The 26,876-nt window shown below is 34.0% G+C and overlaps 1 protein-coding gene across 4 annotated transcripts in view; it reads right to left on the reverse strand.

Annotated features, from left to right (window-relative positions):
* Positions 1-4,872: 4,872 nt before the first annotated feature.
* The window catches only part of LOC123529628 (protein Wnt-5a-like), a 38,477-nt gene continuing 16,473 nt past the window's right edge, over positions 4,873-26,876 (reverse strand). For all 4 annotated transcript variants that reach the window (XM_045310028.2, XM_045310026.2, XM_045310029.2 and 1 more), the window contains exons 4-5: positions 23,818-24,110; positions 4,873-7,674 (exon numbers count right to left, since the gene is read on the reverse strand). In XM_045310028.2, coding sequence (XP_045165963.1) covers positions 7,213-7,674; positions 23,818-24,110 — 755 coding nt within the window. In that variant the 3' untranslated portion in view covers positions 4,873-7,212. The remainder of the gene's footprint in view (positions 7,675-23,817; positions 24,111-26,876) is intronic.

Here is a 26,876-nt window from a genome sequence, read left to right on the forward strand (position 1 = left end):
AATCTCAAAAAAGTAGTGTGTAATGGCGGCTTCAAATAATTGCAAGTTTTTCTGTTTCGCTGTGAAGAAATTGTACATTATTTGGAACTTAGGTCACATACCAGTGTTTACAGTGTATACACAAAACATGACTCAAATATTTCTATTGATTTTAATAAACATTCACATTGTTCTTTTAAAACAAAGGTTACACGCATTTAAAATGAACCACAGTGTGAATTTGGGTCCATGGAAGCTTGCTAATTTTATACAGAATAAAGAAGATCAGCATTTTAGTGTTTTTATGCCTCTATGCTTTAGTTTCTCTCCTTGCATTTGAAGTCAATGAGCTGGTAACTACATGTATATTATCCTAAAAATTTTGTTACAATCAAAATCAAACTTTCAGATGGAAAAAAGGTTAGAATGACAATGGAACATTCACTACTAACGTTAGAACTTTTTATCATATTTTTTAATACAAATTAATACAGTTACGTTCTTTGATCAGTTTGAGTGTTTCAATAAATACTGTAGACATATTACATGTACATTAATATGTTAATGTATACCAATGTGTGAATAAAGCATTGTTCTTAGCACTTTATTGTCCGCTATGTCCATGGGTCCTCAATTTAGAAATAAAATGACATAACAGAACGGTAAAGTTAAAAAGAAGGATACATTTATTTTTTGTTGTTATGCTTGTGATCGAGAAATAACAGTAGGAGTAGCTGGATACATTTGTCGCATTCATAATGACAGCGCTCATTGCAGTTTTAAATACATTTTATTGCATAATTGTGTTGACATTCATGTTTATTGGCCAATTATTTGTTCAAAATGCGTACACATGACATGTTTATTTTCGTTAAAATATTGATATATTCTGTTTATTTCCAGCATTTTTCTTCAGTAATCGTGGACTTTTTCTGAATAAGATTATTAAAAGAAAATAAAACGCACAATTGTACATTATTCAAAGTTTTGTGAAAACATACACATGTATTTAAGGAGCATGAATAAGGTTGAGTTTAGTGGGGGGGGGGGGGGGGGGGGGGGGGGGGGGCTGCGTCCAACGGATGAATTTAGGGCAAATGGAGGGTTTGCTGCCCTTAACTTAATAAAATTATCTGGTAAACGACAATTTTAAAGGCTTATCTCTTTTGTTTATATATTTCCAACCGCACAACCGGGGCCTTGTGTATATATTTCAGTTCTGTTTTATACTCGCAGTGTATTGGTTTATATAGGTACCTTCTCAATATGTCGAATTACAAAAATTGTGATTTCATAGTTAATTATTACAATTACATTTGGAAAAAAACGTAAAAAAGATTTCTTTACTCTACCTAGGAACATGAAACGTGTAAACTATTATATACAACACCAAAGCAAGCTGATCAGGAAGATAGGCAGCACTGGTATATAGCATGGAAGTTAGTGGTGCTTTAGAATGTAGACATAACAACGCTGTCAAAAAGTCATCAAACAGAGGGGAGACAATTAACAGATGACAATGATGGCAACACTTTCTAGTGTTGGTAACGACCAATCCTACCTAAAGAAGCCAATGGTCGCCGCCTCATGAAAATACAACTACTCATGAAAAGAACCAACAAGCTACTGTGATAAGTCCCTCTGACGACCAACCCAGCATGCTTTGTCAAGATAAAGTATCACACATTTGACGCGTTTCCAATGGAGACAATTACTTCCTTCTTGCTGATGCTGACCTCAATGTCAGAGGTAGCGAAGCATGGGAAACATAAATTGGAAGAAATGACATCATTAAGTGTACCAGCACTGTTTACAGTCGCCACACGGCACTTTAAGACATTGGCTGACCTCTTATGAAGACAGTTACAGGCCACCGACACGGTATTTCCTCGATCCAGCCGCAAAAAAAAACCCACATGTATATACACAAGATCCAAACAATGACATCAAATCTATTATGTCATCATATGGAAAGCAGAGATACAGGATGCAATAACAACAAAACAATGTGTGAAATAGAGTACAGGGCAGAAAGTAGGATTACCCATTTTTCTCATAGATGACCCTTCGCACCAAAGCCAAACTCCGGCCTCAGGGAAAATGATACAGGAATTTTCTGCAAGCTGCAAGCAGTTTTTAGCTGATTACTACACCCTTTATGCTGACTCAGAACTTGAAATGCAGAATATCATGGAACGTTTCTCTCGTGCATATGATAGCCTTGGACTTACCATCAGTATTAAATAGACTGAAGTAATGTTTTATGCTTACTTTGGCACTACCTTGTCAAGAACAGTGGACATAGATGATGTGGTTAATAATAGAATAACAAAGACATCACTGTCCATAGATACTACGCGAATACGTCCGAGTATCCGACTTGAGTAACCTTGTACGGTTGTCATCACTTCCCTGCTGTATGCTGGGGAGACGTGGACTGTCTATGCTAGACACGCTAAAATAACTATTTTCACATGATTTGTCTCCACTGACTGTTGGGCAACAAGTGGCGAGACAAAGTACCATACACCGAAGTGTTACACCGAAGTGTTGTCAAATCTTTTGCGTTCCAGATGCATGTCTCCCAAGCAATTCTTATGTGGTGGACTGTCTTCTGGGAAAATATCCATAGGAGGTCAGAGAATGTCTTAAAGTGCCGTGAGGCGACTGTAAACAGTCTCCCATACTTGGATTCAGTGTTGTTATATATTCAAGTCCTTTGGGATCATGGGGTCCATTCATGTTTGCTGTTAAAATAGAATTCCATTTAAGTCGAAGCTAAGGGTGTGAGTTATTTTGAACATTTCATTACCTCTCATGAACAGACTCAATCAAACCGAGTCTGCTATTACTTTGCTTGGTTGCAAAGATTTCTTACAGATTCTGGTAAAACTTCCAGTTTTCACAGAATCGTGTGAAAATACTGAAATAAGACCTTGTTTCTTATACTGCTACTTATAAAGGCTTCTTTCAAACGTTTGGTGGAGCATCACAACAACAGGAACCAAACACATGTAACCAGGACACTTCCAAACATAGATATGCCTATCAGCCACCTTTAGACACACATCACATACTGAAGTAATACCTATTGTCACGGTCAACTTCTAAGAGCGATCGACGATAATCACCATATCAAGATACTGGGTTAAGCTTTATGTATCATGTCTGCTATATGCCATTTCTATGTTAACCCAATTTATGTATGCATTGACTGTTCAAAGCAATATTTTATGTGTAATCAAGCACCGAGGATGTTCCAGTTTTGTAAATTATGGACGTATGTCAACAAATGCACACAGTACTCGTTTCTTTTAGTGTTCTCAGCTTCAGCAAGCTAAGATGGCATATCAAATTCTGTACATAATTACTGAAATTGTAAATATCTTGTTGTCGTATCACTATTTCCAAAATAGCCCTTGTTTTAGCCATCACCCATTTTTGTCTTAGAATTATCGCTATTAAAAATGGCCGATGTTGCCCATTTTTCTCCCGAAATATATTACATGGACAGTCCTAAAAGAAAAATGGACCACCATTTTAGAGGCAATGTGGAAGCTGAAAACAAAAAACAACTAGTTTTGGCTTAATTACAAACATCTTTAGTGTTTACATCATTTGCTAGTACATTCGATCTTTATAATCCAATATCCTCCTTAGAAAACTATTGTTGAATCGAAATTACGATGATTTAAATCTTATTGTGCAGGTATCTTTATATATTTTAAGGTAAAGTGTTGAGAATAGTGTGTTCAAAAAACACAGTTAAAACGATAACTATTTCAAATACTAGTACATGTATATGATTATCTTTTTGTAAATTATGTAAAAAATTAAAGATACGTAGATGTTTCAATCTGTCGTAAGGCTGTTGTTGAGTTTGGTCACTTCGCTTTGATTGCATATGACGGCATGTATATTTCTAACCAAAGAATCAATATGAACTTTATGTAGATATACACCTGTTACCGCTAGACGGAGTATAAATATTCCCAAGCTTTCATTTCGAGATATTTCCTTTAGGCTATTTCATTTTCCTTTTTATGACATCTTTATATGATGGAATCCGGAGATTGATCACTGTTCTAGCGGATGAATCACTCGAGCCAAGTGTTACCTGTATGCACGTTGCACTCGTGCTTTAGTATAGAATGAACTGACCTAATACACTGCATCACCCATTGTCGCTTGTAATACCGCCCAGTTTAGGTCGGGTGTGCTTTAGTATACCTACAATTGTTGTGGCATCATTATTAGGGTTGTCTAGTGCAATAATACCAGAGTTTGCATTATCTATTATGTTTTATTGTATTTTCTAAGTTATGCAACTATTTCTAATTGTAATTTTATATCGGAACAACCGCATTAGTCAAAGCAAAATTTTCCGAAATGACTTGAATCGTTGCCTAAGTAACAATTTTGAGTTCATGAACAATGTTTTTCCATCTTTTGTTCGAGTGTAATGTTATAACATAAATAATTGAATATGATTCGTTTTTATAATCACGTGGGTTTTGAGAATTTCGATGTCTTTGTGTTTTCCAAAAAGATTGTCTATTTCTTACATAACTATATCTGTATATTTTCTTTCGACAGTGCTTAGTTTGGTATGCATTTTTGGCTTGAAATTGACTTTTGGCCGAGGTAGATGTATATCTTTGTTTAAAGACTCGAGTTCTCATCGTGTTTTTGTGTCCAATTGTGCTAGATAAGGTTCTAGTTTAACATTTCTTGCAACACTTTTAGGTTTTATAAATGCAATATGTAAAGGTATGCATGGAAAATAAGGTAATATGCCATACTATTGACCGTGCCAATAAAGGTATCGAATGCATCAAAAATCAGTCTTCGTCAAACACCAATTTGTTTTTGTTTTTTAAAGAACAACAAATGTTTACATGTTACTTTTTTTATTTTTTATGAAAGTGCAATGTAAGTATTCATGGGTCAAATATTTTTATAAACAAAATTAGAAATAGAAATAAATTTATCACCAGAACAAAATAACAACATTTGACACTGTAACAAATGATAAAATGATATGTGAATCTTTACAAATGTTACTATTTTCAAAAGAAATGTTTTGATCTTTGAGGAAACCCTGTTCGTCCAAGTACAGAAACTGCTTCACTCAAATATCCGTATAATAATAGTTGTTGCTTTATTGCCATCGAAACCGAAAAATTTGGATTTGTATTACTATATGAGCCGCGCCATGAGAAAACCAACATAGTGCGTTTGCGACCAGCATGGATCCAGACCAGCCTGCGCATCCGCGCAGTCTGGTCAGGATCCATGCTGTTCGTTAACGGTTTCTCTAATTTCAGTAGACTTTGACAGCGAACAGCATGGATGCGCAGGCTGGTCTGGATCCATGCTGGTCGCAAAGCCACTATGTTAGTTTTTCCCATGGCGCGGCTCATACATTTTTTCAACATTTTTTCCAGATCAATTATCATTACATTGTATAAAATAAAGCAACAACGTAACATTGAGCTACATATATCTTTCCTAATGAAATAAATAACCCATGATATTTCTAGAGTATGAAACATTAATGAAAATAATGGAGGACGCAATAAATATAAATAAATGTGTACATTAAACTCTCTATTTTGTCGGAAAAAAAAAAAACATCTACGTTTTGCCGGAGAGCCCGAAGTCTAAAATTTGTATAAACCGGTATTATCAGCGAGCTTTTCAGTTTTCTCTGCCCAAACAGAATATATACTACGTCTTCTTTCTGTCTTTTCTGTAATTTTATATTTATCACATACTGAGTATTAATATTTTTTGTCAAAGGTGATGAGTACATTCATTATATCATACGTTTTTGTGATTAAGTTTTTTCCAATAGTTGAAAATTTGTTTAATTAAAGCCGTCATAGTTCAGATAAAACCATATCATGATAAAGTCAGTGGATTATTCAAATTATTGCCGATTTGAAATATGTATATTTCCCATGCAACTAAATACCCCTTTGAAGTTAAAATAAATTATAACAGAACTTTGTGATAACTAAGCTTTGAATTGTAAAACCATTGATTTCACTAACCTTTATGAAGTTTAATTTCTCACAAAAGTCCTGATTTGTTTGAAAAAATAAAATCAAACACATGCATGATGCAAATAATTTAACAGATGAGAAACTGTAATGAAAAGCGGTATAACTACTTTTACTTTACACGTTTCTAATCAGTTGACCCTGTTTAAAATATGATTTTGTAATTGAACACGAAAATATCTGAACATACACGTACTGATAACAACAACGATAATAATTGTAAACTTTTCACAATATATACACTTTTTACAGCACTATTTACATTCAGATAAAACAAAATTCTGAGACATAAATATCATATGAATATAAACTTTAAGTATAATATAATCAGATCTGTCGTGTATTAACTGTTGTACAACACACGAGTTCATATTCATTTTACTCGGAGGGCACAATGCACTACTCGTCCTCTTTGTATTGGGTGCATTAATCTCTATGTTTGCTGCTTTTGGATTTGGCCGTCTGCTTCTTCTGCCTACTCTACACGTCGAAATGATGGAAAAAGGAAACGAGGTGTCCTCCTTGATCCAGTTTTCTAAATGAACAGTTCTGAGAGAATATTTAAAACAACATCTCCAATCTGTTGGAGCGGATCCTGTTTTCTAAGAGATTCCAAGCAGCTGAAGAAAAGTCCCTGCATTCCGTAGGACTGCACCCTCTTGCAGAAAAGAACGGTTTGTGAGTGATTGAACAAACAGTCCCTGCATTTAATAGGAACGGATTGTTTCGATATAAGGACGACTCTTTTACTCAGTTAGAACAGCCCTTGTAGACGGATGAAACCCCCCGCCACACGTAACGACGTATTGCACAAATGTGAAATAAAAACTGGCCATATGGTCTCATGTTTTACACTGTTTACATGGAAATCACATTGCAAACCAATCACGCTTCCAGACGTTGCATAAATATAATCACATTGCATAAATAAAAAAAAAACAACAAATCTCGCTCTTCTCCGTTCCTGAATTACCCAGTCTAAACATGTATGTTATGATCAGTATGTAACATTCCAACTTCTCGGAGGTCATCATGTCTTGTAAATGTCACACTGGTAAATGTTACTTCACACGTTCATTTCCAGTTCCATAATGTGACATTCAGCCTGGCCATAACATTCTCAATGCGCGTGATACTTTCATTCTGTACATGTTAATCCACAATTTGATCACTTACACACATGTATATCTTTTACACTTTCACAAGTTTTACATTTCACATGACAACACCATACAAATTTACAGTTACATCGCTCTACAAGCGTCTTTTTGAATGTGTTATAACCCCGCCCACAGCACATCAAATTACATCCGTCCATTCCATCTGACCCTTTGTTACACTCTCTCCCTCTTGTTCCAAGGGACCCTGTTTCTTTATTTGCCTGACAATAGTCTGGTGATTGTTGTAAATAGATCAAGTCTTCCTTAGATGGTTTATTATATTTCTTATGTTTTCTTTTTAGTTTTGTTCCTCGTTTGTTAAATTTGACCTCGACGCCGCCGTCATACCGTTCCTTTAGTCTTTCTCCAATTTCTCTGAATGTGGGCAGCTGCTGCCAGCATGTCTTCAAGCTGCAGGATCCAGAAACACCATGACACTTGCATGATACCTTTGCATAGTTGTAAACAGCCTAAAAGTAGAAAATGAAAGTAAAACTTAAATACTACTTTTTCTAAGTTTTATCTACATTTAAAGACTTAATTGTATTAAATATATCTGGCTGACTTCGATGAATGGAATGCGTCTCTAGTTTATACAATGGGAGATAACTCTGAACTTTATATCATATATAGTTTCGGCAAGTGTAACATTCTTTCTTTTTACCTTGTTATATTTGCGGTGGTATCACACGACGCTATTTTAATTGCTTAACGGATTAAATGAATATGTGAAAGAAGTAGTGGTAATTCATTCGTTAATTCATTCCTTAAGATAATATATATTAAGCCGATTTACTGATTTGTATGAAGAATATTTACAAGTGAATGGTATTATATATGTATGTATTAGTTTGATTTAATTTTGATAGATCTATTACCGCAAACTTTTTCTGTCATTTTGTCAGTACGTTATATGCACTAAGACACCCGATTCACTTTCTCCTACCGTAACGTTTGTCATGTAAATTACTCGGATAGGTTCTTTTTGTATTTGATGAGAACGCAACTTGTAACAGAATATTCTGAATTAGAAAGTGAAAATTCCTTATAATTAAGTTGATTGTGTTTGAGATATACGTCTCCAAAGGCGACGGGCGTATGTGCGAATGTAAAAATCACCTAATCAAAAACGGTTTTGGTATAATTATCAACAATTGGACACTTTTCAACTGTAAACGTTTTAGATAGTGATCTATGTGTTGGGTATAAGTATACGGATACCAAAATTGATCAATTTGAAACTTATTTGTCAATCTGAATTACATAAACGCAGCTGTAATAGTATGGGAACATTGTTATTGTAGCCTTATCTGCAAGATCTTAACAAAAATTAAATTATATTTAAATTAAATTTTGAAATTAATAAACTGCGTAAATAACCTATCAGACAGTGTGTTTGCGTCATAGAACTGTTCCAAACTTGAACAATTAAGTTATTAAATTGGACAACTGGATTACATTAATTGTCCGACACCTACGATAACTGTCTATAAATAAAAAGGAAAGGAATCTGCCGTTTATTCTTTGAAAATATTATTAAGTTAGCATTTTATATATTAGTATAATCAAAAGCAGACCCAGCCACATAAATGTTATTAAAACTGCTAGAGAATTGCGTCTGAAGTGGGCGCATCATAGCGCGTGAATTAAGACTGGTAAAACAGAATGAGAGATCTGTTAACTAACTTTATGAGGAGTTAATCTCTTTGACCCTTTCTACAGCAAGCATCCTACCGATTTGGCAAATACTGTGCATATTACATTAAGAATGCATTTAATAGTGCAGTCAGGCCTTGTGTTTTTAATAGTTACTTCCTGTCCCTTGCTGCGATATATGATGTATAAAAACATAGAATATTGCAAGAGCATGACGTCTGTAAGTTTTATTTTCTCTACAAATATTAAGGGGTAATCAAAGACTTTTGGTCTGTCAACATTTTCATTTAGCATAAGTATAAGATAAATAAAATAAAATTGTAAATTTTGTACACCGTATATAATCTATAAAATATTTTTAAATGATTTCAACGTACTTAACTTTAGAAACGTTGTTATTAAACATAAGTAAGGTAAATTTATTGAGCATTCTCACGAAAACCTTTAATATAACAGGTGTTTCAATAAGTATATGAACTTCAAACGAAAAAAATATCAATGTCAAACAGTCATTTAAACTGGTTTTTAAAAGCATAATCTTTGATCAAGTCCTTTTATTTCTCAAAACGGCGCTGTTTGGAAAACGATAATCATGTAAAATTCATAAAATGATAATAATACAGAAATTATATGAATAATTCAAGCCCATTTAATTTAATATTATAAGAAAATTCGTCGAATGGGCATTGTCGGTGGTTTATGACCTAAAACCGTTAATCGAACACGCACAATATGCGTCAAAACTCGAATACCCTTTGGACTTTAATGCTATATTTATATTGCATTTGTAAAAGCCATTCTTTTGAAGTGAATAAACTAAATTGATATTAATATTTTCCCAAACACCAATAAAATTGGTTGAAAGCACTCATTAACAGCAATGAAGAGAAAGTATATAATATTGTATTGTTTTATTTCCCTTTCTTGTTACTTGTGTTACTGTTGTTCTATCCACGCAAGGCATAGCCAGCTGTTTGGTGGAATAATATAACAATAACGATTGTTCTGGATCGCTTGAGCTTTCTCTAATGTTCAAGATCGGCCTCATATTATAGTAAAAAATGTACATGAAATGTCTTATAAAATCTTCGTATTATGTTTTGTAGGGATTAATAACCTGCTTCCTCTGCAGAAGTTTACGAGTATCTGCCAAACAATTCATAAATGATTCCTACGTTGATGTAAAGACTGAATTATTCTGAATTACTGGTGTTTCAGGGAAATATTGTTACATGGCTGTCTTGTTGTGCTAAAGTATTAAAAGGCAACTATATGCAAAGTGCACAGTAGTGAACAATATTTTTACTTTTTTATTCAAAGTTTTACATAAGCTCATTTGTGCATTAAGCAATTAAACAACCGTCTCCATAATAAATTTCAAAGGGCATAATCCTTAGAGGCTTATATAAACAAAGGGGTCTGAATTTTTAAACAATCTTTCTAATATTCCTATGCCTGAATCAAGCTGATTTTTACATCTTTACTGATATCAAATAATTGCTACTTCGCGTGTATTGTAAAAACAATGCCAAGTGAAGGGTGTGCAGCATGTGGTTCAGTGCCTCCCTAATGATAATTTAATGCCCCTTCATGATTGTGATATATAGATAACTCTTATCAAATCGACATGTTTCACCCTTATGGCGTAAAGATACACTCTGATATGTTAATTTGAAAATTAGTAATTTTGGCTCCAATTTTAAATGTTTTAGACCAGAACAGAATGAATTGTCCTGTATGATTTTTTATTATACATTTGTATAAATAATTATCTTTTTGATTATGCCTTTTAAACGTTTTCTTGGGCATGTTATACAACGTTATAGAAACAGCAGAGAATTTCTTCTTCATCCGCCGTCGTAAATAGATTATTTCAACATTGTGTTACTGTCTAGGCTAAGAAGGTGATTCTTCTACATTCAATCGGAATATCTAGAAAGCATACTTTTCTATGGGAAGTCTGGTAATATCATAATTTCGTGCGAAAATTAGATTGTAAAATAGCTACTGTCTAATCTATTGTTGCAATCGAATATTTTGAAAGTTTATGATCTGTATAAGCGGTGCCGTGTGTGAAACAGAAAGTTGTCAAATAGGAGATGTTTCATGTTTCATCTTGCCTGTAGCCAGACAAGTTTGACACCATCTTATCGCTTACATCTAGGTGTAACTATAATTTACCTGTAAAAATATTGGTGATTTTTGTTTTGAAAATAATAGCTAAATATTCTCGATATTATCAAGGACGTAAATATGCACGTCAAGTTACGGTCTTGGTATAATCCTAGCACAGTTGCGTTATAACTTAAAATGATGCATGCATTACTGCTACTGATTTCTGCTCTTTCATTGCAGTGTTATATATACATGATTTTTTTTTTAAAATTGATAGATCAAATATAAAATACATTGCTTTCTGATTTTTAAAACCCTTTTAAAAGTTTCTTACTGTAGTAGTTTACATGTCTACATGTAGCTATAATAACATGGCCTTGAAGTATTATACATTGTGTCAGATGAGTACTAAATTGTATTTTAATTATAATGTATACTCTGCCACCGCACTGATTGTCATATCAATAATAATTAATTACAGAACGCTTCAACCCCTGTAGAGACAAGAATTGACTGATCACCGAGACATAAATCATGGTATAACAAATACTGGTGCGTTGTCTCGTTTCACAATTATTATTTATTGACTGTTTGTTCAAAATCAACTTTTCAAAATATCATTCATTACGAAGCTTAAATAAGCGAAAGGAAATACTGCATGTCGATGATATATTATATTTAAGAGAAACACATCGCATCTAAAAAGTTTTGATGTGTTTGCGTGTACAATTCCTTGGTTCACGTTGCAACGCCAATTAAGTCTCTCTATGCAACCGAGGTGGGAGGCCCGATATATTTCGTGTACAGATTCATTAAAATGACATTAACTTATATATTACTTATATTTTTATGCATAGCATATCCGTCGCTTTCAATAGATGTTATTGCAAATGGAATTTGACATCATCATTAGATGTTAAAAAGATTCGTATACGAAAAGCAAATATGATCAATGGTTTGAATGGCTTAAGCCGATTCTTCTATGTCATTTTCAAATAACTGTACAATACCGCTTAGAACTGCGTTGAATATTTAAATCAGATTAATTCTGTTTGAAGGGATTGAACAAACATCTGCTATAGAAAATTATTTGAATATAAAACATTTCGAATTTGTCAACAACCAACAGCACACAAGATGTGACTGCATTCGTGACAATTTGGTTCTGCTTTGTTCATACAATAACAGCTTATAACAAAGTAACAAAATTGATGTTCTTGATCTCGTTTGTTCTAACAGATCTTAATAAACATCTGGCTTTTGACATTCTAACATTATTGTGTTCAATATTTTCGACTGACGATGATAGACCACCAAATCCCAGGAAGCTCGCGTCTTCAAATGGGATATTTTCACATAGTATTAAAAGTACAGATCTTTATGTCTTTTTGTTTTATTTTCACCTAATCTTCAACACAAAGGTACGAAGTATTTTTCCTGCCATTTCATTATATTACCAAATTCATGTACTAGTATCTAGATAAAAATAATTGACACTTTCGGCAGTCTGTGGCTAAGCGGTCTCTTCTACAGTAATTTAGGATTTCCATTTAAATAAACAAATTAACAGTTTTTTGACACAATGATTTTTATTTTGCAGCGTTACACAAACAATGTGTGCTTAGATGGATGTTGTACCATTTAATCCAATTATCAAATTTAATGTCATATTTCTGTCATGATATATCATGGTTATAATAAGGTTATGAATCGCTTTCTACAAGTAATTTTCTCTCTCTCCCTGCTTATGAATGGAGGCAGCAGCTGGGCATGACAAGAACAATAATATACAAAGCATTTATGGAATTAAGATGGGTTTCTATATTTGGCATATTTTTTTTATTCTCTGTTAATGGAAATTGAGCAATTATAATGTATTATTACTTGTGCGTAAAGATTACGCGAGTCTAATTTTGAAATGGTATAAGGTTCAGGCAATGAATCAAACAGGTGATTGTCATAATAACATGGTAATTGCATCTTATTCTTCGAGTTTCTATTTTTGGAATTTCAAATTATTGTAATTATCAAACAAAAATATAACAATGCACAGTCTGTGAATGCAGTATTCAGGGAATTATTATTCAACTTTACAATATTACACACTGTATTAGATCAATTGCAAACATCATATGAAACAGACAGAGCTAATACAAAACATAACTGAGCCAATATGAGAAAAACAGGGCCAATACGAGAAAAACAGGGCCAATACGGAATTCAAGCATTTTGATTGGTTCAAAAGAGAGGGCCAATACGGAGAAGCCACTTCCGTTAGATTTTTAAATGACGCCATTTTGTTTTACATCAGAGTTATAGATTACATTTTTTTTTTACCGTCAACAGTTGAAAGTTGAATAATAATATTATCATTAATCAAGCGATTTCATATTGGCCTAGTTATTTGTCCTCGGGCAGTCGTATTGGCCCTCGGCCTACGGCCTCGGACCAATACGACAACCCTTGGACAAATAACAAGGCCAATATGAAATTGCTTGATTAATAACATTATAGTATTTCGAGACAATACCCTCACAGACATATTTGGAACAGCAACGTAATGCCTCTTTGCATATTTGTAACGTTTATCTTTATACAAGAAAAAACACGGCTAAATCATGCAGCTTTTAATGAAAATACGTCTTTATATACTGGTGTAAAATGGCAAATAAATTTACTAAAGATGAAAATTAATAGACATGCATTTCATTTCCTCATTTATGACAAAAACATAATCTGAAACAGTGGACGGTATATGAGGTCTACAGCTTAACAATACATGTATTTACAATTTTGATAATTGAGCCGAGCCATGGGAAAGCCAACATAGTGGGTGTGCGACCAGCATGGATCCAGACCAGCCTGCGCATCCGCGCAGTCTGGTCAGGCTCCATGCTGTTCGCTTTTAAAGCCTATTGGAATTGGAGAAATTGTTAGCGAACAGCATGGATCCTGACCAGACTGCGCGGATGCGCAGGCTGGTCTGGATCCATGCTGGTCGCACACCCACTATGTTGGTTTTCCCATGGCACGGCTCTTATTATTTCTGCTCTAGTATTTTGTCACATGATTCACGGACAATTTAACATTTCAACACAATAACGTCAACAACTTAAACTTCCATTACGATGCGACAACAAGATACGTATATTTTAATAGTTTTCTTCATCCTGGTTTGTAAATTAATATATACGTATAAATACATAAAGCTTGTTAACTGCACATATAATGTGTAGACAACAGTCGTTTTTAATCATTGATAAAAATAACAAGCTAGGAAAATAACGCGATCTTCTTTTCGATAGTATTTATTCCAATTTATACAAATTTGTAGCTCAACATTACATTTTAGGTAATAAATATATCGGAATGTTATTATAGCAGTCAATTTTACAGCTAATGGAGAGAATTCATTTTGCTTTTTCGTTCATCAATCATTTCGTAATTGGATATAGGGTAGCTGCGACAGGGTAGTGATTTATGATAAAACCTCATCAAGTGTCGATGTAATAGCAACAAGAGGTATTTCAGGTGAAGCCACAAGTCTGACCTAATGAATATCAAATAGCAAAAATGATTTATTTTGTAAATAAAACTACAAAAATGTAATGTAAGTGTGAACGAATGTTAGGACAGAAGGTTATTGTCAAAATAAACTTAACAGTGGCGAACTACTGTCAACTGATTTGTTGAATGTTTTGTTAGAAATGGATTTAGTAACATTTTAGATATAATTATGTAACCGAGATTTGTTGATGAATAGATAGGTGACACGGAATGCCAACATAAAAACCGTCCTATGTCATAAATAATATGAAAATTGACACTGTGCCATGCTCGCCTTGATGGAATATACAACTTATCCTTATGACATAAAAGCAATTTGATTGCAGTAAAAAGGGAAATTTTAATAGCTGATATTCATTTTCTGGCAAGCAAGAGAAGAATCTGATTGTGATATTGTTATGTAAAGAAGGCCTAGTTTTTAATGTTCATTTTTCTTTGTTTCTATAACCAAAGGTATGTTTGATACACGATTTAAGCCGCACTATTGGTACAATGTGATAAATTTAATATTATCACGTGTAAATCTTGTGGTGGAACAAACGGGACCAAGTTGTAACTATTAACTTCAAGCAATATAATTGCAATAAAACTAATAAAAACGGAACTGGTAATTGTTTATGGTTAAAGGAAATAATTTCTAAATAAAACAAACAGCATTACGACTTTACGAGGCTTGCTTGTGTTCTTTTTATGCCCCGACGGGAGGCATATAGTTTTTGAACCGTCTGTCTGTCGGTCTGTCAGTCTGTCGGTCTGTCCGCATTTTTCGTGTCCGGTCCATATCTTTGTCATCGATGGATGGATTTTCAAATAACTTGGCATGAATGTGTACCACAGTAAGACGACGTGTCGCGCGCAAGACCCAGGTCCGTAGCTCAAAGGTCAAGGTCACACTTAGACATTAAAGGTTATTGCATTGATGGGCGTGTCCGGTCCATATCTTTGTCATCGATGGATGGATTTTCAAATAACTTGGCATGAATGTGTATCACAGTAAGACGACGTGTCGCGCGCAAGACCCAGGTCCGTACCTCAAAGGTCAAGGTCACACTTAGACATTAAGGGATAGTGCATTGATGGGCGTGTCCGGTCCATATCTTTGTCATCGATGGATGGATTTTCAAATAACTCGGCATGAATGTGTACCACAGTAAGACGACGTGTCATGCGCAAGACCCAGGTCCGTAGCTCAAAGGTCAAGGTCACACTTAGATGTTAAATTTCTTTTTTATGATAGTGCATTGATGGGCGTGTCCGGTCCATATCTTTGTCATTCATGCATGGATTTTAAAATAACTACGCATAAATGTTTGACACAGTAAGACGACGTGTCGCGCGTAAGACCCAGCTCCGTAGGTCAAAGGTCCTAAACACGAACATCGGCCATAACTATTCATTTAAAGTGCCATCGGGGGCATGTGTCATCCTATGGAGACAGCTCTTGTTTATGCATTTTATTCACTTATTCTAGTGTCGTCGTTATAATGTGTTCTGTATTTACTGGATAAATTTTGAATGCATAAATATTTCTAGGAAACAAATTAATGCTCCATTATGCATCAGCCAGTCTATGATCCATATTCAATTGAAGAGTAAGAAGCACACCTTTTTGTTTGTAAAACGCCTACGAAAAAGAAAATCCCCAAATCTGCCAACAAGCCTATGGAAACATTTATATCCGTTACAGAAATAAAAAAAAACGATATAAACATTAGAAATGCTTCAAATTAGCCATCAAGAATATAATTATAAAAGAAATTGCGCCAACAGCATTTTTGATCTGAAAATTACGCTATGAATGTATTATAAAGTTGCGTATGAAGTGTACTATCATCAATTATCTATGCTGCGGTATGACGCCAAGCCTGCGTTCAAGCAATCGTCTGCAACTGCAGCTTCAGGGCGAACTGTGAATGAAGCAACAGCGGCGTTCATTTATTAACAGGTGCTTTATCAGGCGGCTGGAGCAGCGTATTACGTTATTATACCATAATATACTGTGAACATCTATAGAACCGGAATCATGTACTGCCAATAACGATAAAAAATCAGATAAAAGTATTTAAAATTGAATACTTATAAAATAGCTGAAGTCGTTGGTGGAATAATATAAAATGGTGTTTTTTTTTGTATCTATTTCAAACTGATATCTGGTTGATAAGTAATTTAACATGTTCTGCCTGCATTTCAACAGTTGTAAAAGATTAAATATTTAAAGCCAAAGTTTCATTCATGAAGCTATTTAGCCAATTACTTTCCCAACTTAAAACCAGAGCTTTCATCGTATACACACCAGACAAATTAGACTGGTACATATATTTGATCACGAAAATTTTAATAAGAAGGCGGTTAAAAATATAAGATATTAGATAGAATTTCTATACAAAATAAAAGCGATATATCTTTAAAATATAGGTGCAAGAAAAAAAAGCCAGTAAAACTACTCATGCTAATATATCTTGCTCGATTACTTTGATTCCGAGACCATAAAAGTCATTAAATATTAATAAAATTGTTAGCAAATGTGACACTTTAATTTTATTTTTCAAGCTGCAGATATCCTATGCGATAACACGGGCGCTAGAGAAGAAACAGTAGCAACAGACGAACAGCAGACGGTGTCATTTCAACGCTGTGGGTCCTCAACAATAGGGAGAAACATGAATGGCATAATAAAACTTAAAATATAAGAGCATTTATGACATTTTCATAGACTTGGAGCATTTGCAGTAAAAGAGATATAATATTGGTGGGATACGGAGGCGGTCGGATGCTTTCTTTAAATTATCCGGAAACGCATTGGATTATCGTCTATGGAATATAAACTCTTGACAAAGCTTTTTTACGAGTGTTTGGCTTTCAGATAGGTGTTACGCTAGGTTGTATGTGGTAATATAACGATTAAATCAAGCCCCAAATGTCGTTAAGCAGTTAGGATGGTCGTCCACATCAAAGAAAGATATATCAAAACATTTTAAAGCATTAATAAACATTCAATATAACTGATTTACAAATGAAAATAATGCGGTTGCGTTGCCCCTCCTCTCGCATAATTAAGTTCTTTGCATCTTTGGGAACTCTTTCTAACACTTGAATATGAAATTAAAACATCATAGGGTGTGATAGTATCTTCGATTTAAAAGGCAGACACTTAGCAAAACAAGAAACGTTTGAAAACGAATGACTGTGTTTGTTTACCTTTTTTGTTTTGTTTAACCCGTACCTTGCTAAATTTCTATAATAATACTTATCATTCAAAGGCGTGTTCATTGAAAATTAACTGACTGAAAAGCGAACAGTGCGGATCATGATCAGCCTGCACGGACTTTCGGGCTGATCTTGGTCTGCACTGGCCGCAAAGGCAGTATCACTTGACGTCAGGATTCTAAAGGTGAACGGGAAGGAACGTGTATGCACAATTAAGCAGACGCAAAACATTTAAAACTAAAGGTATAAAATGAATGCGTTGACATTGACGCCAAATTTAAAAACAAAAAAATGTATTGCAGAAAAGAATTTAGATAGAAATCAATAAGACTTACGAGCTGCTACCGTTATAAATTACTTTACAAGCTGATGCAAGTCATGTGACTAACTTTTTGTATCTGTTGCAAGATTTTTATAAACTACATAAAGACTTTCATCATAGACTTTTCAACGGTAAGTGTATTTAAATTTAAAATAGTATCTACGTTTTCTTTTGCAATTAGTTGATTTCATGGCGACTGAAGGAAACACTAAACATTGAATACGATCCTGTATTTATGTTTTTCTTAATTCAACACATGGACATTATCTTTAGTTTTTGAAGATTATGATGTCTTCTGAAAAAATGTCCCTCCAGTAATGAACGTTGTCATTAACAATTTCAGAATGAGATACCTAAGTTTTTGCACCCTTCTGTAAGGGTAATTCTAAATTGTACCTTTTTTCGAACTTAACAAAGTGGCATTAATTTGATTTAGAGGCAGAATAATATTTTATTACAAATTATTTGTATATTTGCAGGTGTTAGTCGAACCTATAATAATATTTATTGAGTCGTTTTATATTTAAATACACACCTGTCATCGGTGCTAGCTTGATCAACTGATAAAATATTATATACATATTTAAGATTATCATCTTTTTTTATGATACTAATATACTCATCATTTCGACTTTGTGGTTTAAAAACCTCTAATCTCAATATGACCCCATGCCTATATCTTAATCTTACATCTGACAAATAATTCACATAAGACCGCAGTGACAATCTACATTTAAAACCACAAGTAAATATTTGAAAACTCCATTAAGTTTTAAACAAACAATAAGTGAAGAGTAACTCAATAGCGAAAAAGAATATTTCTGCGTTGACTTTACAACGTCATCCTGATCATATCATAGGTGTAAAATTTTAGAGGTTAATGAAATCGACTTCAATGCGTTGCAGGTGCATCCAATATGCAAGCCGAAAGCGAAATGTCAATCAGTCACTCCCCAAGATAGCTCCCCAACAAGACTATCTTGATATTCCAAGGTCAATTATAATGTAAGAGTCAAACAAATTTAACTGCACGTAATTCATGTGCACGGTTTTTGCGTTTCTTGCACTGCTTAGCAAGACACCCCCTAGCTGGATCTAACGTGTGCAAGGTCTCATTAAATGGATCATCACCTTGATTTAAGTCACCTGTAAACAAGACCAATCGAGGTTCATTGGCATATCACTTTCAACGGCCGTCATTTGATATGGTGTAATAGAAGGCCAAGAAATTAAAACAATAAAATGATATATAAACACCTGTTTGGAAGGTGCGTATTGCTGAAAAGATTATGTCTATCACAGTATAAGATTGCTATTTAGCACTTCTTGCAATTTTTATTGTTAAATGATCTATGTAATCATTTCGATACCGGACCTTAGACTAGTGTTATACTATACGTCTGTACTAAGTTTTGGAATTTCATTAGCGAGATCTTTACAAACAGATGCGGTCGTGTGCAATGACATTGTGTCTATGATTGTGATCTTAATCAGACAAAGCCGTAGCTTTGTTGATAGACAACACAAACATACAATTAGTGCAATTTATGGAACAGCAAAACCAATCTTTAAAGTTTTTAACCAGTTCGTTCAAAAAACTTGTTATTTTTAATATTAATGAGACTGTGTACGTGTTTTTTATGTATTGCGATTTTTGAAGTTGGCTGTCTGTCCTTAGCTTAGATCTTGAAAGACGGTAAACGATTTCAAAATGAAAACGTAATCATTGCTGGGGTCGTAGTTTCTTGTCGTAATGGCATCGTCTGGCCTAGAGATGACATAAGTATGTATTAAAAGTCTTTGTAGAATATATAAGCATGCGTAAATGTTGTAGAATAAAGGGAAGATTATAGACTGTTACACAGATAAACCAGATAAAGAAGCATGTAGATTCTATCTGCTACTATATACTTCTGTTACAATCTCAGTACAACTGGTCTAGCTTTATTCTTCAAAAGTTCTACACTTGTTCAGATTATAACAAGTCCGTTTTTACAACGAATGGTATTTTGAGACGGTGCGTGTACCTTAAATCAAACAGCCAGCAATTAATATACAGTTTACGTATACCATTAATCCAAAACACCATAGCTCTTAGCATTGAGTAATTTTAAATCATAGGGAATTAGATATTCTAATTCAGAAGTTTTTAATTATCTATAAGCGTGCTTTACAGTCTTAAAGGTTCTTGATCTCCCTTTGAAGAGTGGTTGAACGGATTATCGGATTAAAACAGATTTTCGCAATATTAGTGTCGCCTTACCGGCGAATGCTCTTGATTTAATGAGACATAAGTCGATACATTAGGTGCACCCTTGTTCTCCACGCAAATATAATCCTGCTTTCTCTTAACACTTTTGGTAGCAGAGAGTGTTGGTGAACAATGGCACCGCTATCCTAAATTTGCGGTCAAACATGCTTTTGAGAACTCTTTGATACCTTTACAATATTTCGCTTACAAAGTAACTGAAAGAAAAATTTTCTTTTAGTCCTTTCCTTTATGGCGCCGTTACCGTTTTCCCCTTATTTTTACTTCTTATAGTCGGGACTTTGTTCACAGTGATTAGCTGTACATATTATTTGTTTTGCTTTAAGTTTAAAAGCATTTATGAAGAGGTTTGGTAAAACAAATTGCATAATGAAGCATGCTAATTTAGTTATGATTAGAAATATGCATTAAAGACAGTAAAGAAAGTGTTCTTTCATCTGCTAATCGTATATATTTCGTAAACATTTTGATAGACGTACGACGGTGTAAGATGTAAATGTATTTTTGGATAATATTTTTCTTTAGCTCTCTTTTTTCCTTACTATTACGTTACAAGCTAATTTGGTAAATGGAAAAGTGAACAAGTTGATTTTGAGACGTGAAAAACGAAGACATGTAAACAGATCAAATATCTGTTTTGCTGTTGATTTATTGAACGTTGAAAAAGAAATACTGTCACATCGAATCCATTTTACTGAAATTTGGCGGAAGTAATGGGACTACATATGAAAAGTAGAAGTATTCCATTCAGCTTGTTCGATTCCCCACCCATATAATTAATTTCTAATATACAATTATCTGCGTTGAAGATTGTTAAAACGTATTTATTACCAAATATTACTTACTTTAACCTGTCATTTGCGGCGGATAATTATAGTTAAATTATAAACTATTGTTCGGTATAGTATTTGTAAATGACAGGGCAATGAAACTTATACTGTCTAAAATACAAAGATTTAAAGAATGGCATTTATTGCTTGGCGAAATACGCAAAGCTGCGTGCGTATTTCAAAGAAACGGCTCTCGTGAAGTTTAATGAAGTAAGAAAGGTGCAAGAGGCTTGCTTTCATGTTTTTTTTTTTTGCCTGACAATTTGATATTATGAAAAGTTTTCTCTATGAACTTGTTTTTTTTTCTTTTTTTTTTTTTGTGAAATGATTTCAAACGGTGAAAATGGCTGTAAGATGCAAGGAAAGAGAAAGGCATATAAAGAAACCAGAGTTAAAAGAACGTTTGTATAGTAAGAACGGTGCAAGAGGCTTGCTTTCATGTTTTTTTTGCCTGACAATTTGATATTATGAAAAGTTTTCTCTATGAACTTGTTGTTTTTTTTGTGAAATGATTTCATACGGTGAAAATGGCTGCAAGATGCAAGGAAAGAGAAAGGCATATAAAGAAAGCAGAGATAAAAGAACGTTTGTATAGAGTCTACACTGGGATGGTCAAACAGTCTCGAACAAGGTATAAATTGATTGAGCAACTCATTTCAATGATTAACAGTGATCTGCTGGTATTTTTGTGAGAAAACTGCACCCAACGCCAAAAAGGTCCGACTGCTAAAAATGCTTTTATTGCTTTTACTGGTAAAATTTGATAAGAAAAATACATCTATATTCCCGTGAGGAGTTTAATCACTTTCACTTTTATCAAGACATTCCTATAGTTCCTCGCATCCTGTAACATGCAGTTGAAATCAGCCGAGCATATTGACAGCTGGATATTTGATTTGGAATGCCAGATTCCATGTCTCTAACTGTTATGTATACCCCAAAACACCTAAATTGTACCGATTTCACCACCAGCTTTCCGCTTCGATAACATGATGTTTTTTCAATAATCTCTTCAACTGCGGTAAGAACGGGTGCCAAACGTGTTTGCCAGCTTCCAAGCACAAAATAAATCATTTTAACAGGACTTATTATTCATATGATATATATTGCCTTCTTAGTGAACTAAACATTACGCGTAGTATTTACTGTTCTAATTGATTATGTTTTCTAAAATATTTATGATTGTACCAATTTAAAGATTTCACTTGCATTCAGACATTTTTTTCTACATTATACGTTTTGTACAACCGTCGTCTTTAGTTTTCTCTGATTCAAAATGTTTTTTTAAAATATTATCATATAAAACCAACTGCGGCTTTTTGTACCAAAACATTTGTTTTAACTGTTTAACAGAAAATGCTGAGATATGTGAAGTATCTGAAATATTTAGAATAACTAAAGGTCCTTAAGTAATTATCAGAGAAAACTGTTTCTAGAGAAATTTTAGGAACAGACATTACACTAGACAAGGAGTACATGTACATATCCCTTGTAACATATAATACAGAAAGTCTTATTCTTTGCCATACCAAACTCGCCAATTAAATTTTAATGTGCCATTTCACCTTAACAAGATTCGATTTGAACTTTTAAATTTTCACATTAAACGGGCCTCTCTAAATTCCAGTGCAAGTTTATTATTATCAACGGTATAAGCTATTAATGCTACTTCACATTGTCGAGAGCATTATTATGTTCAAGTGGGAAAGAGCATTAATATTAAATATATTATTCAAGAATGCTTGAGGCGTTGAAGCGCTGATCTGCTGCGGCGTTTCTTTACATGTTTTCAGACAATTGTGTTGATTATTTCGTAGTGTGAGTTTAAACTTTAAACAACTACTCAGCAACAGATCCGAATTCCACTGATTTAGATCTATGCAAAGAACGAGAAAAGCGCAACACTTGACATGAATTAAATCAAATGTACATGTAGCCACTATCGGAGCATAAATGTCTATTAATTTTTGAATGACAATATTGCTGTTTAATTGATTAAAATGATATTATGTTTGTAGTCAATAAAAATAAAAGTATAAGTTGAAATACAAAAAGCAACACTGAATTCAGCTGTAAATCTTAATAACTGAAACAAAGCTATTATACTATCTATTTTTCTGTCTATGTTTATACTTTACAACCATTTTGGCATTTTTATTGAATTTACTTCTTTTTCATGATCCATATTGTAAAAACCAGAATCTTCCTGCATCAAGGTTACTCGGTACAGCAAGGGAGTGTCATTCCAGTCATAAATACAGCAAATTTTACATCTTTATGTTCTGCAAAACCAGTCAGACAGAATTTATTTTCACAACTTATATAACTTTAATAGTCCATATAATCTAACACCCATGCTTGTTAACTTTGAGCAGGTTTGGTTGTCGCTTTGATAAGCTGCTGCACAGTAGAAGCAAAAACAATGATTTGCCAGATCGTTTCGTAAACGGCAGACAACAACAAGCGAGTTTCAATGACGGCATAGAATAGCAAGTGGGCTTAGAGACGGCAAAGAACCTCAAGCGAGCTTTTTAGACGGCAGAGAACAACAAGTGAGTTTTGTAAACGGCAGAGAACAACAAGTGAGTTTTGTAGACGGCATAGAACAGCAAGTGAGTTCAAACAAAGAAAAGATCAAAATACTTACTCTTCTACCAGCTTCGTTATTGTGTAAATTCATCAGCATGCGTGATAAGGAGTTCGAATGTCTCGGATGATTCTTTTCTCTTTCTCTTACATCGACAAACGCTTTTGCAAATCTATACCCGTATTCAATATTATCTCCACATCCACCCCATATAAAGTCTCTGTTTAAGTCTTTGGGCCTCATGGCCCTGCTGCAACCGCAGCTTGCTAACTCTCCCTCCCGGCACGACCGGCTGATAGCGTGGACTACCCCGGCCGCTGATATTGCGTGCGTAAAAGCAGCCTCTCGGCTTGCTGAAATTAAAGAAAAAGAATTCATTAGAAGACTCTAGATGGCCGTGTTCCCATTTACTTGTAAACCTTTTTTTACACAAAGAGACTGAAAAGACTAAGTACTGTCACATCTTTTTTTTACCCGCGAGATTGCTCCTACAACCCCCTGCTTCCTAATGATCATGGCATACTTGTACATTTGAAACAGCTATGCTGTTACTCAGATAATTTTTGAATCGCTATGTTTTTACTAGCTATTCTGTTAGTATGAAAATACATTTATTTTACTTTGGGTTTGGAGGAAATACAGAATCCATTAAAATATTTTGATTGCTGCTTTATATGTATGCACCAAAGCAATTTTATTGAAACGCTTTCTACATTTTTTCCATATGTTGAAAGAATGAATAGTTTTAATTTTCATTTTTTTTGGCTATATTAGGCATTTAAAAAATACATGTCAAACTGTCACCGTCATAAATTAATGAAAAAATAATCAGAAACAGTTTGTGTACACAACTCAAGGAATTTTTGTAAAATACAATTTGGAAATATAAAATAATATTTTGACAGTTTAGGAGATGTGTTATTGCATACAGGTGAATGTAGATGATCACATGATAACAGTTAATGTCCCATTTGCCCACATCTTTGATTTCTACTACCTTCATAATGATTTTTCATGACCGAGCATCAGATGGGACTACAGTGACACATTGATTGATACATTCTCTGTGAAACGGGATGAAATATTCAACATGATTATTTCTGTGATTTCCATGCTCTGTGTAATATTCTCTGATGCGAACCTCCAGTATGCTGGTGTTCTGATAACTTGTTTAAAAAAGAAGTAAACATAAACTACCTTCATGTCAAAGTTTTTATTGCTGCCAAAAATGCAAATTCTTCTCTTCAGTATTCAGTGTATTAAAGATAATAGAACGGCAGATAGCAAACAATGAAGAGTTCAATTGCAAATTTTATATTTTTGCCTGAAAAATTTGTTTATAGAAATTGTATATATATATTCTTTTTTGATTTAACGTCGCACCGACACATGGTAGGTCATATGGCGACTTTCCAGCTTTAATGGTGGAGGAAGACCCCAGGTGCCCCTCCGTGCATTATTTCATCACGAGCGGGCACCTGGGTAGAACCACCGACCTTCCGTAAGCCAGCTGGATGGCTTCCTCACATGAAGAATTCAACGCCCCGAGTGAAATTGTATAAGATAAAAATGCAGTCCTATGAATGAATTTGGTATGTATCTCGGCCATTCTGACTTTTATTCCCGTCAATCCTGATTAATTGCATCAATATAAGAAGAAAAAAATCCTTTACAAACTGATACGTGTTTTTGGAATGTTCCAGTTTCAACAATTGTCTTACGGTGCATGAGCTGATGGTGCCTTCTGTACACAAACTGTTCGCAGGCAAGCTGATGGTGCCTTATGTACACAAACTTTACGCAGACCAAAATAATTCATAGTGGTTTCAAGAAAAATCACAGAAACATTTTAAACTTGTAAATTCATTTTGATCTATTACAAAGAATGGTATCTTAATGTTCGTTAATGGTAAAATAAACTTTGAGCTCAAAATCTCTTCATTTTCTAAACTTTTTTGCTGCTTTTCATTTTCTGAAGAATAAATCTTACCCCGTTTTGGAAAGAGTGAATACTGTCAGTCTGGACAGACAAAGCAGACTATGAAATTATATAGTTTACCAATGTCAAATGTTAGTTTATAAATATGTAGGCACAATTTCTCCTAGACATAAACCATTCTTAGAAACTGTTAACACGGAATAAATGCCAGTAAAGTCAGTTAAAGCAGTAAGATCTATAATCAGCAGAGGTAATGACTGGGTGTCTTTGCAAATGATATGGATAATGTTACTGTTGAGATTTTTTTTGTTCTTTGGGATATTGTTAGATGTCATTGATCAATATTTAGTTATATGGTCGCATAAAAGCGACGCTGATAAAGTTATGGTAAGAGAGCAAATGGATGAGTTCGACGGTAAAATCCGACACTACAAGTGATTTGATTATTATTACTGATAGTGTTATTCGTGTCACAGAAAGTGTCACTTATACTGTCGTGTTGACAACTATGGCATGTGTCGACCACTGTCTGCCCACCACACTGAGATCATAAACACGGACACAGACAATTTAATCACTCCTGTCGCACCTTCTAATGCAATACCTATGTTTGTACTGTTATCTGCTCTAGATGTAAGGCACAACATTATAGAATTGAGAAATATTTCGATAAAATAATTATCTTATCAAGACAACATTGCTTTTATCGATGTATTTTGCGCCGATACAGATTCACAAATATACGCCCAAGAATTCGATTCAGAAAAATTTCATAAAATGAAAATCAAACAAGGCTGGCGGTTGTCATCACATAGATAATAATCTTCAGTAATAAAAAAGCAAAATATCAAAAGTTTTCCTGATATTGTCGGGCAGATGTTTCATATTTCTGAATCCCCAAACAAGCATAACTTTGAAGGCATAAACAAATTTTATCAACACTTACATTATTGCCTTATTCAACACGATTCATCACTCAGAACTATACAGCACGTGCCAACTTACTCTTCTATAAAGAAGAATAAGTTTACCACTCTGTAATATGTTTTAATGACTGCGAATAATATAACAGTGACTAATAAAGACACTTGCTGGTCAAAATGTGGAGACGAGTATAGAAACTATTTACCCAACCACCCAGATGGAGCAAAGAAAAGTTAATACCACAATGTAGAAATTA

Source organism: Mercenaria mercenaria, chromosome 13 (genome assembly GCF_021730395.1).
Source record: "Mercenaria mercenaria strain notata chromosome 13, MADL_Memer_1, whole genome shotgun sequence".
NCBI lineage: Eukaryota > Metazoa > Mollusca > Bivalvia > Venerida > Veneridae > Mercenaria > Mercenaria mercenaria.